This window comes from Heterodontus francisci, chromosome 1, assembly GCF_036365525.1.
Source record: "Heterodontus francisci isolate sHetFra1 chromosome 1, sHetFra1.hap1, whole genome shotgun sequence".
Classification (NCBI taxonomy): Eukaryota; Metazoa; Chordata; class Chondrichthyes; order Heterodontiformes; family Heterodontidae; genus Heterodontus; species Heterodontus francisci.
Window position 1 is genome coordinate 283852264 of NC_090371.1, and position 16993 is coordinate 283869256.

The 16993-nt window shown below is 45.2% G+C and overlaps 1 protein-coding gene across 10 annotated transcripts in view; it reads right to left on the reverse strand.

The window, feature by feature from the left end:
• Positions 1-16993, reverse strand: part of LOC137377298 (cyclin-dependent kinase-like 2) — a 70070-nt gene that overhangs the window by 8659 nt on the left and 44418 nt on the right. For 3 of the 10 annotated variants that reach the window (XM_068046877.1, XM_068046869.1, XM_068046862.1), the window contains exons 8-12: positions 15011-15146; positions 9128-9468; positions 7719-7812; positions 3194-3347; positions 848-951 (exon numbers count right to left, since the gene is read on the reverse strand). In XM_068046877.1, the coding sequence (XP_067902978.1) occupies positions 848-951; positions 3194-3347; positions 7719-7812; positions 9128-9468; positions 15011-15146 (829 nt within the window). The other 7 variants (XM_068046894.1, XM_068046886.1, XR_010976393.1 and 4 more) reach the window with 7 other exon arrangements.

Sequence of the window (16993 nt, forward strand, 5' to 3'; positions counted from 1 at the left end):
TTTTGAAGCAATATTACATAACTTAATTTTTTTCTGAAGAACTGTTTTAAATGAATAGTTAGATATCACGACATTAATGTGTTAAAGAAGCTGGTGACTCACTGTCAGCCTGTTTTGTGTTACTGGTGTAGGTCAATTTCAGCCCTAGTATATGAAAACGTGTGTGTACAGATATACCTGTGTCAGCCTGTCTGTGTGCTACTGTATGTTTGTGTGTGTGTGTCCGTATAGGAACATGTATATGTGTGCATGTGAGTATAAGTGAGAGTGTGCCTGCATTAATTGTATATTAATTATGTTTCATTGTATGCAGGAGATGAGCACTAATTGGGGATTCACTCGCACTTCTATGTAAAGGAGCAGACTGAAACTGTTGTTGATGAATTAGGAGGTGTATGCTTGTGTGCATGAGCAGGTTTGCAGGTGAGTCTCTTGTGTGCATATGAGTGTGAGTGTGTGCATGTGTGGGTGCACATGTGGTGTGTGCGTGTGGGGGTGTGCACATATGGGAGGTGTATGCACACATGGGGTGTGTATGCCTGTGCAGATGTGAGCATATGTAGGACTGTGTTTGTATATGTGTGCAAGTATGTGTGGGTGTAGGTATGTGTGCATGTGTGTGTGTGATTGTGAGTATGTGTGTGTTTGTGTGAGTGTGTGTGTGTACGAGTGTGTGTGTGTACGAGTGTGTGTGTGTACGAGTGTGTGTGTGTGAGTGGGTTTGTGTGTGTGAGTGGGTGTGTGGGTATGTGTGGGTGTGAGTGGTTGTGAGTTGGTGTGTGTAAGTGTGGGGTGTGGGTGGGTGTGTGTAAGTGTGGGGGTGTGAGTGGGTGTGGGGGACGCTTACCTGTGAGGCCAGGCTGGGCTGGTGAATTAGTTCCACGGCTGCCAGGGTGGGAATTTTGGATTCCGGGATTTTCCTGCTCTCCTTCCTGATTTTTGAATGCTTAGCTGGGAAAGATTAAACCTCAGTGTTATCCTTCATAGGATAATCATGCATCCAACACCAATAATCCCACTGTAACTTTTAGTAGATGTGAAAGTGTGAATAGATTAGATAGACAGACTGCGAGCACAAATCTACATATAAAAGGAATTATAAAAGAACAAATAAAAACAGAAAGTGCAGGAAATACTCAGCAGGTCTGGCAGCATCTGTGGAGAGAGAAGCAGAGCTAACGTTTCAGGTCTGTGACCTTTCATCAGAACTGGCAAAGGTTGGAAATGTAATCTGCTTTAAGCAAATGTAAAGGCGGGTGGGGGAGAAGAACAAAAGGGGAAGGTGTTTGATAGGGCAGAGGGCAGGAGAGATTAAATAACAAAGCTGTGATGGGACAAAGGCAAAGAGAGTGTTAATTCTTATGGTGAAAGACAAAGCATTAGTCCAGAGAGAGTGTTAATGGCAGAATAATGAGCAGCTCTGTCTACATGAAAAACAGGCAATTGGTTAAAAAGTAAAATTATAAAAAAATAGAAAAATGTTTTGAAAAAGCCAGTCCTGCTCTGAAGATGTTGAGCACAATGTTAAGTCTGCAAGGCTGTAGAGTGCCTAATTGGAAGTTGCTGCTCCTTGAGCTTGCGTTGATGTTCACTGGAACATTGGAGCAGGCCAAGGACAGAAATGTGGGCATGAGATCAGAGGTGTGTGTTGAAATGGCGAGTGACTAAAAGCTCGGAGTCACGTTTTCGGACTCAGCGGAGGCGTTCCACAAAGTGGTCACCCAATCTGCGTGTGGTCTCCCCATTGTAGAGGCGATCGCATTGTGAGCAGCGAATACAGTATACTTATTTTTTTTGTTCGTTTGTGGAATGTGAGCATCGCTGGCAAGGCCAGCATTTATTGCCCATCCCTAATTGCCCTTGAACTGAGTGGCTTGCTAGGCCATTACAGAGGGCATTTTAAGAGTCAACCACATTGCTGTGGGTCTGGAGTCACATGTAGGCCAGACCAGGTAAGGACAGCAGATTTCTTTCCCTAAGGGACATTAGTGAACTAGATGCGTTTTTATAACAATTGACAATTGTTTCATGGTCACCATTAGACTAGATTGAATTCCAGATTTATTGATGGAAGTACAAATAAATCGTTGCTTCACCTGGAAGGAGTATTTGGAGCCTTGGGTGGTGAGGAGAGAGGAGATAGAAGGGTAGGTATCACACCTCCTGCGATTGCATGGGAAGGTGCCATGGGAAGGGGACGAGGTGTCGGGGGTAATGAGGAGTGGACCAGGGTGGCGCGAAGGGAACGATCCCTTCGGAATGCTGACAGGGGAGGGGAAAGGAAGATGTATTTCCCCTCATCATCATCAGATCCAAAATAACAAAAGACTTAGTTAACTCGACTGATATAAACCTACTCTGCATCTTTAACTAACCATAAAATTTACAAGGATGATGCCAGAACTGAGAGGTTACGACAATCAGGGAAGACTGAACAGGCTGGGACTCATTTCTCTAGAACAGAGAAGGCTGAGGAGTGAGCTGAGATACAGCACTGAAACAGGCCCTTCGGCCCACCGAGTCTGTGCCAACCAACAACCACCCATTTATACTAACCCTACAGTAATCCCATATTCCCTACCGTCTACCTACACTAGGGGCAATTTATAATGGCCAATTTACCTATCAACCTGCAAGTCTTTTGGCTGTGGGAGGAAACCGGAGCACCCGGAGGAAACCCACGCAGACACAGGGAGAACTTGCAAACTCTGCACAGGCAGTACCCAGAATTGAACCCGGGTCCCTGGGGCTGTGAGGCTGCGGCGCTAACCACTGCGCTACTGTGCACTGTGTGATAGGGTAGACGTAGAGAAGTTGTGGGCGAGACCATCAATTATAAGACAGTCACTAATAAATCCAATCAGGAATTCAGAAGAACCCTCTTTCCCCAGAGAGTGGCGAGAATGTGGAACTCACTACCACAGGGAGTGGTTGAGGCGAATAATATCGATACATTTAAGTGGAAGCTGGATAAATGCATGAGGGAGAAAGGAATAGAAGGATCTGGTGAAAGGGTGAGATGAAGAGGGATGAGAGAAAGCTCACGTGGAGCATAAACACCAGCATGGACCAGTTAGGTTGAATGGTCTGTGCTGTAAATTCAATGTAATTCCTGATATTGCAGACAGTGAGATTATCCCAGAGAGATTGAGGGTGAATTACAGTAGATTCAATGTTCGCCCTTCCTCTTTACCCTCTGCTGCTTTGAGCTCTGGGAGATGGTTCCAGCTGCTCAGTTCTGGGAGACGCACATCCTCCCTCTCAGATTTGGAAGTCTCCCATTTCTTTTTGCTCATGATTTGCGGCCTCTCCAGCTGGACGGAACGTTCTGTTTTCTCCTGTTGATGCTGAGAGAATGTAGAACAGAGAGAAGGTAGACTTGTATTTATAAAGCTATTGTTTTACTCAGGTCTCTCAGAAACATCTCAAGGCACTTCACACACACTGAATTACTCGGAAGTGTAGTGACTGTTGATATGTAGACTACAGATAACTGAAATCAGCACGTTAACACAGAGCTCTGTATATGTGTTAAGAGAACCAGCGAGGAAGTGAGGAGGAATGTTTTTACACAGCGAGTTGTTAGGAAGGGTGCCAAGGCCTTGGAGAGGGTGCAGAGGAGATTCATTGGAATGGGACCAGGGATGAGGGACTTCCGTTAATGTGGAGAGACCGGATAAGTTAAAGATTGGATAGGCTAGGGTTGTTTGCTTTGAAATAGAGGAGGCTGAGGGGAGACCTAATTAAGTGTATAAAATTCTGAGGGGCCTAGATAGAGTGGATAGAAAGGCCCTATTCCGCTAGTTTGAGGGGTTCATAATCAGGGGGCATAGATTTAGGATAGGAGGTTTAGAGGGGATTTGAGGGGAACGTTTTTCACCCAGAGAGTGGTGAGGATCTGGAACTCACTGCCTGAAATGGTGATAGAGGCAGAAACCTTCATCACATTTGAAAAGTACTTGGATATGCACCTGAAGTACCCGAACCTACAAGGCTACAGATCAAAGCTGGAAAGTGGGATTAAGCTGGATGGATAGTTGTCGGCCAGCACGGATACAATGGACCGAATGGCCTCCTTCCGTGGTGTAAATTTCTTTGATTCTGTCATAAAGCTGGGATTGTTATCCTCAGAGCAGAGAAGGTTAAAGGGAGATTTAATAGAGGTTTTCAAAATTTTGCTAGATTTCGATAAAGTAAGTAAGGAGAAACTGTTTCAAGTGGCTGGATGACTGGTAACCAGAGGACATTGATTTAAGGTAACTGGCAAAGGAATTGGAAGGGAGATGAGGAGAATTTGTTTGACGCAGTGAGTTGTTGTGATCTGGAACGTGCTGCCTGAAAGGGCGGTGGAAGCAGATTCAATAGTAACTTTCCTGAAAAGGAAAATTTGCAGTGCTATGGGGAAAGAGCAGGGAGGAGTGAGACTAATTGGATAGCTCTTTCAAAGAGCCAGCACGGACAGGATGGGACAAATAGCCTCCTCCTGTGCTGTATAAGGTGCACAAATTTGCCTCATTCCCAATAATTTGTAATTTGGGTGCCACTTGCTGGCTGCATAAGATACTACAAGTGCAGAAGCAGGTCCTTTGCAAAAAAGGCAGAATTCTGCCTTTATCCCTTATTCCCTTAAGGAGTAAAAACAGCAGAAATAATGCACCAAAGGAATAACTAACAAGAATTTATTTTGAACAAAATATTATCCAGTAAATGCTGTTGAATCCGATATGTTTGAATTGAACTCGGTAACATTAAGTCTGAATAACTACAGAATGGTTTGTTTGTTTTTGTGATATTATATGATGGGTGTGTATGCACTTTCAGAGTCCGCAATGCAGACACTGGATCACCAGATAGTGAAAATGCACAAAGTTAATAACAACATAACATCTTGTGCTTGCAGAAACTGCAATCGCCTCAAAAGTAAAATTCTCATCCTCTTGTTCAAATCCCTCCATGGCCTCACTCCCTCTTATCCCTGTAACCTCCTCTAGCCAACCAATCTTTCGAGATCTCTACACTCCTCCAATTCTGGCCTCTTGTATATCCCTGATTTTAATCGTTCCATGCCTTCAGCTGCCTGGATCCTAAGCTCTGGAATTACCTCCCTGCACCGCACTTTCCTCCTTTAAGACAGTCCTTAAAACTTACCTCTTTGGCTAAGCTTTTGGTCACATGTCCTAATATCTCTATTATCGACAGGACTGACTGTCCATAATGGTCTTGTGAAGAACTTTGGAATGTTTTTACTATGTTGAAGGTGGAACATAGGAGCAGGAGTAGGCCATTCAGCCCATCAAGCCTGCTCTGCCATTCAATTAGATCATGGCAGATCATCTACCTCAATGCTACTTTCCCGCACTATCCCCACATCCAACGATATCATTAGTATCAGATATCCATCGATTTCTGTCTTGAACATGCTCAATGATTGAGCTTCCACAGCCTTCTGGGATAAAGAATTCCACAGATTCACCACCCTCTGAGTGAAGAAATTCCTCCTCATCTCAGTCCTAAATGGCCTGCCCCTTATTCTGAGACTGTGTCCCCTGGTTCTAGACTCACCAGCCAAGGGGAAACATCCGATCCACATCCATCCTGTCACGTCCTGTAGAATTTTGTAGGATTCAATGAGATCACCTCTCACTCTTCAAAACTCTAGAGAATACAGGCCCAGTTTCCTCAATCTATATAAATGTAAGTTGTTGTTGAGGCAGTCGTACCTAAACACTAATGGCCCTCAGCACTACTCGGGAGTATCTGTGAGCTGTTACCAGGCATTGATACCTGTCGCCGTCTGTCAACTGCACATTGGCAGGGTTTTTGAGATGTTTATGGTGCTACACTTGCACTATTGAATCTTGCCAGCAAGAGGCACCAAAGTCCACATTACACATTGGGACACACTCAGAGACAGCATCCAGGACTCTGAATATAGGAGTTACTATAACTCTTGTCAGTCTGTACACTGAAAAATGGGGTAAATTTTATGAATTAGTGATCCTAGAATGGAGCTTTGAACAGCAGGAGCACTAATTGGAATATTTTCTGAATGGTGCGAGATTAAGAACAGACGAGTAAAGAGATTTGAGTTCCCAGAAACACAGACAACAACGAACTGCCTTCATATAGCACCTTTCATGCAATCAAACATCCCAAGATGCTTCACAGGGGCATAATAAAGCAAAATTTGACACCAAGCCACATAAGGAGATATTAGGGTAGATGATTATATGAAAGAGGTAGGTTTTAAGGTACATTTTAAATGAGAGGTAGAGAGACGGAGAGGTTTACAAAGCTAATGGCCCAGGCAGCTGAAGGCACGGCCACCAATGATGGAGTGATTAAAATCAGGGATGTTCAAGAGTTCAGAATTAGAGGAACGCAGAGATCTCGGAGGGGCTGGAGATTACAGAGATGGGGGGGAGCGTGGTGGGGGGGTGGGGGGAGACGTGGTTGGCTGAGGGCCTGGAGGGATTTGAAAACTAAGATAAGAATTTTAAAATCGAGATGTTGCTTGACTGGAAGCCAATGTAGATCAGTGAGCACAGGACCTAATTGTTCTTAACTGAGTGGCTTGCTAGGCTATTTCAGAGGGCAGTTAAGAGACAACCTTGTGAGTCTGAAGTCAAATGTAGGCCAGACCAGGTAAGGACAATAGATTTCCTTCTCTCAAGGACACTGGTGATCCAGGTGGGTTTTTACAACAATCCAGTTGTTATATGTTCGCCATTGCTAACACTAGACTCTTTGATTCCAGATTTATTTAATTAATTGAATTTAAATTCCCCATCTGCTATGTTGGAATTTGAACTCATGAGTCCAGGCCTCTGGATTACTAGTCCAGTAATGTAGCGACTATGTTCCCATACCATGATCTCTACACAGCTTCCTGATTAAAACAGGATGGGAATGGATTAGCCGAGGAGAACAAGCTGGAAGTACGTAAGACACAAGAATAAAGCCTGGCACTAACCTGCCAACCATTGCTGGTACCCTGAAAGTTTAGGGAATGATGTGAGATCAGTGAATTTCTCAATTTAACGCTGCCTAAATAGACTTACGAATGGAAAGAAAGACTTGCATTTATATAGCACCTTTCACAACTTCAGGATTTCCCAAAGTGCTTCATAGTCAATGAAGTACTTTTGAAGTGTAGTCACTGTTGTAATGTCAGAAACACAGCAAGCTCTCACAAACAGCATTGTGATAATGAGCGGATAATCTATTTTATTAATGTTGGTGGAGGGATAAATATTGGCCAGAAAACCCTCAAATGGCAAAATATTCTTCCTGAGTTGTGATGCCAGAACTGAATGCAGTGCATCAGATAAAGGCTAACATTCCAATGGCCTTTTTGATTACTTTCTGTACCAGTATACTAGCCTGTAATGATGCCTCATTCATGCCTTTGTTGCCTCCAGACTTGACTATTCCAATGCACTCCTGGCTGCTCTCCCACATTCTACCCTCCGTAAACTTGAGCTCATCCAAAACTCCGTTGCTTGTGTCCTTACTTGCACCAAGTCCTGTTCCCCGAGCTGGCCTTGTCAGCAACACCAACATCACGTGAATGAATGCAAAAAGACACTTAAGGGGTCACTTGGATGGGAAATGGTGGGAAGCAGTTTTGGTGACTTCCTGGCATTTGCTCCCAGTGGGCACACTGGTCGGATCTACTGACCGTCTGGTGACCAGATTGTGTCAGAGCCGAGACCTACCTGGCTGTTTAAATACAAGCTGAAAAGAGTGGCTGGGGGAGGCTGGTTCCGTTTCCTCAGGGAGTTTACATGTCTCTTCATCTTGCTCTGGACTCTGAGGGGAAAAAAACAAGGAAGAAAAATGCTGCGTTGTAATCTAGTGACCCAGTAAAAACAGCACCTGTCTTCACAGTGCTGTGATGTCAGCAGTATCACTGAGCATTGCATTCCAGCAAAGAACTCGGCAATTCCAGATTAATAGAATCATTCAGCACAGAAGGAGGCCATTCAGCCCACGATGCCTGTGCTGACTCTTCGAAAGTCCTATTCAATTAGCCACTCTCCCTACTCTTTCCCCACAGCCCTGCAACTATTTCTCATTCCAGTATTTATCCAATTCCCCTTTTGAAAGTTACTATTGAATCTGCTTCCACCGCCCTTTCAGGCAGCGCGTTCCAGATCACAACAACTCACTGTGTTAAAAAAAAATTCTTATTTCTCCCTCTGAGTCTTTTGCCAATGATCTTAAATCTGTGTCCTCTGGTTACTGACCCTCCTGCCAGTGCAAATAATTTCTCCTTATTTATTCTATGAAATTCCCCTCATAATTTTGAACACTTCTATTAAATTTCCTCTTAGCTTTCTAAGGTCGAAGGAGAACAATCCCAGCTTCTCCAGTCTCTCCACATTAACTGGAGTCCCTCATCCCTGATAACATTCGAGTAAATCTCCTCGATTTGATCTGCCCCATATGGTCACTATTACGATGTAAGCAAATGTGGCAGCAAAATTTGCACACAGCAAGATCCCACTAACAGTAGTGAGATAAATGGCCAGCTAATCTGTTTTTCAGGTGCTGATTGAGGGAGGACTGTCGGAAGGTACTGGTCTTTAACTAATGTCTTAGGGTCCGTTTGACCTGCCAACAAAGGCAGTCGGAGCCTCAGTTTAACATCTCGCCCAAAATAAAGGTGCTTCCAACAGTGCAGCATTCCCTCAGCGCTGCCACTGTGGTCAATTATTCGCTCAAGACCTTGAATGGGGCTTAAGGCCAGGAATTTCAATGAGATGTACAAAAGTGTGAAACAGATGCTCGCCAGTCAGCAGTTTTAAATCTCTCCTGTTTGAGTTGAATGACAAAAAAACCAGGGAGAGATGTAGAGCAGACTGTCAATTCCCAGTCGCTCGCCCTAGACTAAGTTAAAATGACCCCCAATGGGTGAGTGTGCTCCCAATCGAGCCAAGCTGACACAACTAACCTGGCTGTGATACGCACTACCTGTAGGTGAGGCTTCCCACTTCGGAGATGGAAGTTGTTGCCTGTCACTTTGCGAGTGAAAATATCTCCTGTTTCCCACTCTATCCAAATGGGGCTGAAAAAGAAATTGGTCATGAATGTGTCTTTGCTACGTCAGGACGATTGGACTTACCGGAAGCTGTGTTGCCCGGAGACCCCAATCCCAGAGCTCAAGGCCACACCGAGGGCAATGGAGTTGACAATGGAAGGGTTTTGAGCAATAGAAGGAATGATGGTGTCAGCTGGTGACTTTGGACACTCAAATCTCGACCTTTGTTCTTTCCCCAGTCCCTGAAACGTGACCTTACTTGACCCCAAGCCCCGGAATGTTCCACTATCAACAATATTCTCACGCCAGTCATCCAAAGCTCTCTCTAACTTGGCAGCTTTCTCCGACTCCACTTTGGATGCTCTTGTTTTTGGTAGTTTTCTGTCAGATTTTCTGTCCTTGTTCATCGACTCCACATCTTCATCCTGTTTTCCAAGCAGGTGAGAAAACCTCCTTCAGTTATCCCGTTCACCACTATGGTTCTCTCCATCCATCAGAGAAAATAAACAGCACAGTATGTCGTTCTCTGAGAAAATGTTATGTTAACGTTAGCCCAGAGTTTGAAGTCAGTGGTGAATGATCGGTGTTCACTGTTCATTACGTTTACATTTGCTGACAGACTGTCTATGGGCTTTTACATGAGTCTTGCTTTGATTAGAAGCTCAGAAGAGCACGGCACCCTCCACAGGACCTCTGGTATCTGTGTCAACAGGGTAAGCAATGATGTGTCTCCTTAACCAATCAGATTGAAGAATTCTTACTGAGCTACGCAGGGCTGGATTTAGTGGAACCGGCAGAAGTCCCGCCACCAGGATGAAAGCGGGAGGTGACCCCGCGTCGGCAGGCACCAGGGCCCAGGCCACATTTGGCCGTCAGCAGCCAATTACGTGGCTGCCATCCCTATTGAGGACGGTGGCCCGCCCACAAGAGCTGGTGAGCCAATCACAGGGCGTCAGCCTCAGCAGCGACACTACCAGAAGCGGCCATTGCTGAGCTGCATCTGGAGGCTGAGCGCGAATCTAAGTAAGATAAGTAGGTTCTGTGGACGCTGGGGTCAGTCAGACAGGCCCCGGCAAGGCGGGGGTGGGGGGTGGTGTGGTGATGCAGTTCGCTAAGCAAGGCAATGCCATTGCCGCAGGGGTGGGGCTGCTCTGTGGGCAATGAGTGCCCAAAAAAGAAGGTCCATCCCCCTCCAGAGCCCGCTGAGAGTTTACCTGGAGGTCTCTCCACACAGCAGAGGGACACCAGCTGCTGCTAAAATACCAGTTAAGGCGGAAAGAGGCCTTTAATTTGGCCATAAAATAAAACCAAAATACTGCAGATGCTGGAAATCTGAAATAAAAACAAGAATTGCTGGAAATACTCAGCAGGTCTGGCAGCATCTGTGGGGAGAGAAGCAGAGTTAACATTTCAGGTCTGTGACCTTTCTTCAGAACTGAGAAATATTAGAAATGTAAAAGGTTTTAAGCAAGTAAAGCGGGGGTGGGGTAAGTGATAACAAAAAAGAGGTGTTGATACGACAAGGTCACAGAGAATAACTGACCAGAAGGTCATGGAGCAAAGACAAACAGTATAGAAGCATAGAAACATAGAAAATAGGAGTAGGAGTAGGCCATTCGGCCCTTCAAGCCTGCTCCACCATTTATTATGATCATGGCTGATCATCCAACTCAGTAACCTGTTCCCGCTTTCGCCCCATACACTTTGATCCCTTTAGACCCAAGAGCTATATCTGACTCCTTCTTGAAAACATACAATGTTTTGGCCTCAACTGCTTTCTGTGGTAGCGAATTCCACAGGCTCACCACTCTCTGGGTCAAGAAATTTCTCCTCATCACAGTCCTGAAAGGTTTACCCCGTATCCTTAGACTATGACCCCTGGTTCTGGACTCCCCCACCATTGGGAACATCCTTCCTGCACCTACCCTGTCAAGTCCTGTTAGAATTTTATAGGTTTCTATGAGATCCCCCCCTCACTCTTCTGAACTCCAGCAAATATAATCATGGGATGTGGGCGTCACTGGCTAGGCCAGCATTTATTGCCCATCCCTAATTGCCCTTGAGAAGGTGGTGGTGAGCTGCCTTCTTGAACCGCTGCAGTCCATGTGGGGTAGGTACACCCACAGTGCTGTTGGGGAGGGAGTTCCAGGATTTTGACCAAGTGACAGTGAAGGAACGGCGATATAGTTCCAAGTCAGGATGGTGTGTGACTTGGAGGGGAACTTGCAGGTGGTGGCTTATCAAGCTGTTACAAATTCACTTGTACAGGAATGCACAAGCTCTGTCTTATTCTGGCCTGGTTAGTGGGTAATGAGTCGTAAATACGCCCTCCATGTGAGTGAATTCCCAGTCTCTCAGTGTAGGGAAGCTTGTGGAGGAATTGGTGACTCAGACAGCAACGTCCTGACTTCCTCACGTTTAACCGCACGTATTGCTGTCCGATTGACTCCTTAATGACAGTGAGCACGACTAGCCTCATTGTTATTCTTACTGCAAAATCCAAACCAATAGCTTCATCCTTTCAGGAGATCAATGAAACACCCAACAGGGGTTAGTAATCAGGAGCGAAATAATAGCATTTATATCACAATTTTAACACAGTAAAACATCCCAAGGTGTTTCACAGGAGCATTTATCAAACATAATTTGATACCAAGCCACATAAGGAGATATTAGGAAAGGTGACCAAAAGCTTACTGAAAGAGTTAGTTTTTTAAGGAGTGAGAGAGGTTGAGAGGCAGAGGGTTTTTAGGGAGGAAATTACAGAGCTGAGGGTGCAGGCAGCTGAAGACAATGGTTGTGCAATTAACATCAGGGATGCACAAGAGGCCAGAAATGCAATAGACAGAGCTAAGCGATCCCATAACCAATGGATCAGATCTAAGCTCTGCAGTCCTGCCACATCCAGCCGTGAATGGTGGTGGACAATTAAACAACTAACTGGAGGTGGCGGCTCCACAACTATCCCCATCCTCAATGATGGGGGAGCCCAGCACATCAGTGCGAAAGATAAGGCTGAAGCATTTACAACAATCTTCAGCCAGAAGTGCCGAGTTGATGATCCATCTCGGCCTCCTCCTGAAGTCCCCAGCATTACAGATGCCAGACTTCAGCCATTTCGATTCACTCCGCATGATATCAAGAAACGACTGAAGGCACTGGATACTGCAAAGGCTATGGGTCCTGACTATATTCCGGCAATAGTACTGAAGACCTGTGCTCTAGAACTAGTCACGCCCCTAGCCAAGCTGTTCCAGTACAGCTACAACACTGGCATCTACCCGGCAATGTGGAAAATTGCCCAGGTATGTCCTGTACACAAAAAGCAGGGCAAGCCCAACCTGGCCAATTACCGCCCCATCAGCCTACTCTCAATCATCAGTAAAGCGATGGAAAGTGACATCAACAGTGCCATCAAGCAGCACTTGCTTCACAATAACCTGCTCAGTGACACTCAGTTTGGGTTCCGCCAGGGCCACTCAGCTCCTGACCTCATTACAGCCTTGGTCCAAACATGGATAAACGAGCTGAACTCAAGAGGTGAGGTGTGAGTGACTGCCCTTGACATCAAGGCAGCATTTGACCGAGTATGGCATCAAGGAGCCCTAGCAAAACTGGAGTCAATGGGAATCAGGGGAAAACTCTCCGCTGGTTGGAGTCATACCCAGTGCAAAGGAAGATGGTTGTGGTTGTTGGAGGTCAAACATCTGAGCTCCAGGACATCACTGCAGAGTTCCTCAGGGTAGTGTCCTAGGTCCAACCATCTTCAGCTCTTCATCAACGACCTTCCTTCTAACATAAGGTCAGAAGTGGGGATGTTCGCTGATGATTGCACAATGTTCAGCACCATTCGCAACTCCTCAGATACTGAAGCAGTCCGTGTAGAAATGGAGCAAGACCTGGACAATATCCAGGCTTGGGCTGATAAGTGGCAAGTAACATTCACACCACACACGTGCCAGGCAATGAACATCTCCAACAAGAGAGAATCTAACCATCTCCCCTTGACATTCAACGGCATTACCATCACTGAATCCCCCACTATCAACATCCTGGGGGTCACCATTGACCAGAAACTGAACTGGAGTAGCCATATAAATACCATGGCTACAAGAGCAGGTCAGAGGCTAGGAATCCTGAGGCGAGTAACTCACCTCCTGACTCCCCAAAGCCTGTCCACCATCTACAAGGCACAATTCAGGAGTGTGATGGAATACTCTCCACTTGCCTGGATGGGTGCAGCTCCAACAACACTCAAGATGCTCGACACCATCCAGGACAAAGCAGCCCACTTGATTGGCACACCATGCACAAACATTCACTCCCTCCACCACTGACACACAGTGGCAGCAGTGTGTACCATCTACAAGATGCACTGCAGCAACGCACCAAGGCTCCTTAGTCAGCACCTTCCAAACCCGCGACCTCTACCACCTCGAAGGACAAGAGCAGCTGATGCATGGGAATATCACCACCTGCAAGTTCCCCTCCAAGTCACACACCATCCTGACTTGGAACTACATCGCCGTTCCTTCACTGTCACTGGGTCAAAATCCTGGAACTCCCTTCCTAACAGCACTGTGGGTGTACCTACCCCACATGGACTGCAGCGGTTCAAGAAGGCAGCTCACCACCACCTTCTCAAGGGCAATTAGGGATGGGTGATAAATGCTGGCCTGGCCAGCGATGCCCACATCCCATGAATTAATTTTTAAAAAATTGCAAGAGTGCAGAGATCTCGGAGGGTCGTGGGGCTGAAGGAGGTTACAGCAATAAGGAGGGGCGAGACCAGGGATGGAATCGCCTTAACCTACAGTATATGACTAAAGGCATACAGTCTCTTTATATTCTTGCTCTAATTTAAGGGGCTAAGTGCCCTGTCACCCAGTTCCACAATATAAACTGGGGTCACCGAGGCCAGAATGAGAAAAGGGAAATGGATGTTGCTAAAGATGATGGTGGAGAGAAAAGAGAATCCGTAACACAGGCATATAGCATCCACAACATGGGTGGAGAGTCTTCGTAACATGAGTTAACCAAGGGGATAGCAAGATGAGCAGGGCTTGCTTGGGACTGAATGATTACCTGGCTGCTCTTCCTCACCACCAACACCCATTCCATCAGCCATTTCTCTGTTAATGGTGCAGTCTCAGTGATTCCCATACCTCAGTCCTGTTCTGTCTCTGCATTAGTAAAACCACTCACAGTAAGTACTCACTCGCTGTTCCTACAGTTCCTACAGATACTGAAATACTGGTTTACACAGATTCTAAACTCTGCTCATTATTTTAAACTTGGTTAGAAATAACTGGCAGCAGCAATTATTTGATATATTTACAGCCAATCAAAATTTTAAACCAAATTTTTATAAATTGATTTGAAATTGTTAGACTCTGAGCTACACTTACACAGAGCTTTACAGACAGAAACAGGCCATTCGGCCCAACTGGTCTATGCCAGCGTTTATAATGTACATGAGCCTCCGTCCACCCCTCTTCATCTCACCCTATCAGCATCTCCTTCTATTTCTTTCTCCCTCTTAACCAGCTTCCTCTTAAATGTATCGATACAATTCACCTCAACCATTCCCTGTGGCAGCGAGTTCCACATTCCCACCATTCTCTGGGTAAAAATGTTTCTCCTGAATTCCTATTGGTTATTAATCACTATCTTATTTGTGCTCCACATGAGCCTCTTCTCACTCGAATTAATTCATCAAACACTCTCAACAAACCTCCTATTCCTTTCTCCCTCATGTAGTTACGTTACGGATGGTATGGGAAGATCAACCTATCCAAACTTCAACAGGCTTCATAAATCAAGATAAAAGACTCTCATCAAAAGAGACAAAGATTTTGTGTTGACTATAATTTGGAATACTTGCATTTTGTTCACTTCAACTTTGTGACAGGATTTGCTTTGTGTTCACATATTCCCGAAAGAATCCCATTACAGGGCACAACTCACCTTTGAATTTGTTACGGATTTTTTCTTGTCTGCCGATAGTTCCTCGATATCCTTCTTGCCAATTTTTGACCTCTTGGGTAATGGGAGATTATCTTTCAAATCCTTCTGACTTTGAACAACAAGCTCCTGTGTAAATCTAGTGACAGACACAAGATCAAACCAAATTATTTCTAACTGTGCGTCATAAATTACAAAGTATCTACAGCACAGAAACAGGCCATTCGGCCCAACTGGTCTATGCCAGTGTTTATGTTCCACATGAACCTCCTCCCATCTCCTTCACCTCACTCTATCAGCATATCCTTCTATTCCTTTCTGCCTCATGCCTTTAGATGAGATGTTAAACCTCTCAGGTGGATGTAAAAGATCCCAAGGTACTTTTTCAAAGAAGACCAGGGGAGTTCTCCCTAGTATCCTGGGGCCAATTTTTATCCCTCAATCAACTTCACTAGATCAAATGATCTGGTCACTACTACGCTGCTGATTGAGGCCGTGAAAGGTGCTTATAGAAATGGAAGTTCTTTCCTTCAGAATACCAACACACAAACATCTAGTCTCCAGCAAAAACATCTCCAAAATAGTGCTTTACTAACCCGCTAACGTTAAAAGAGCTATTGCCCTGTGACTGAGGTGATGGAGAGTACCGTTTCAGATGAATGCATCAAGCAATTGTGCCTTCGTAGCTCATGGTGTAATTTCCGGGTCAATGTGACAGCCAGGCTTGGTGCTTTTATATGAGAGCACATTTTCTGTCTGTGGGCTAACAAGTCCAGTCCCATTCCAGAAGATGAGAAACACCCCCTTACATTATCATTCCCTTGTTACATTATTAGTCCATCGTCTAGAAAAGATCGAGAAAAGGCACATGGGAGCAGAGCGTTCAATTAAAGAGAAGTTTCACTATTACAACCCGTGGCCAAGTAATCACATGACTAGATATTGGGAACTAAACAATACCTTGCATTTATATAGCATCTTCAACATAGTAAAACATCCCAAGGCCCTTCCTAGGAGTGTAATCAAATAGAATTTGACATCGAGCTACATGAGGAGATGTTAGGACAGGTGGTCAAAAGCTTGGTCAAAAGCTTGGTCAAAGAGGTTGGTTTGAAGGAGAGTCTTAAAGGAGGAGAAGGAGGTGGAGAGGTTTACGGAGGGAATTCCAGAGCTTAGGATCCAGGCAGCTGAAGGCAGGGATGCCAAAGGGGGAGCGATTAAAATCAGGGATGTGCAAGAGGCCAGAATTAGAGAAGCGCAGTGACCCTAAAGGCAAGCTCCTGATTACAGGTGATGCAAGGTCCGCTAGCAGGCGTGCACTGTGATGATGACCACAACAGAATATCTCGTACGGACTGGAAATTGAAAGCAGTCGGCTTGTCAGCCCATTATCAGCAACTGGACATTACTCATTGACTGCTCAATTATTCTGTGAATGTTTAATGCAAATAAATGAAGACTGAGCACAGAAAATCAAAGTCAATTCCTGATGCTCTGTATCGAGCTAAGACCAATACTGGGGCTAAAAGGGTTAAATTATGAGGACGGAGTGGGGCATGGGGAGAACCTTAAAATTGGACCTAGACTGTTCAGGAGTGATGTCAGGAAGCACTTCTTCACACAAAGGGGAGTGGAAATCTGGAACTCTCTCTCCCCAAAAAACTGTTGAGACTGAAGGTAAATTGAAAACTTCAAAACAGATTTTTGTCGGGTAAGGGTATTTAAGGTTACGGAACCAAGGCGGGCAGATGGAGTTAAGATACAGATCAGTCATGCTCTAACTGAATGGTAGTACAGGTTTGAGGGGCGGAATGGCCTCCTCATGTCCCTATGTTCCAATTCAAACTTAGTCCCCTGATCACAATGCTCAAAAACTCATAGGCTGCACACTCATGATATTCTGCTACATGAGCTTGACAGAGAAGTCCACGACAGCAGGGTGAATGTGGAAAGCTCAGTCGAGTGACTGAGTTATGGATCTGATAA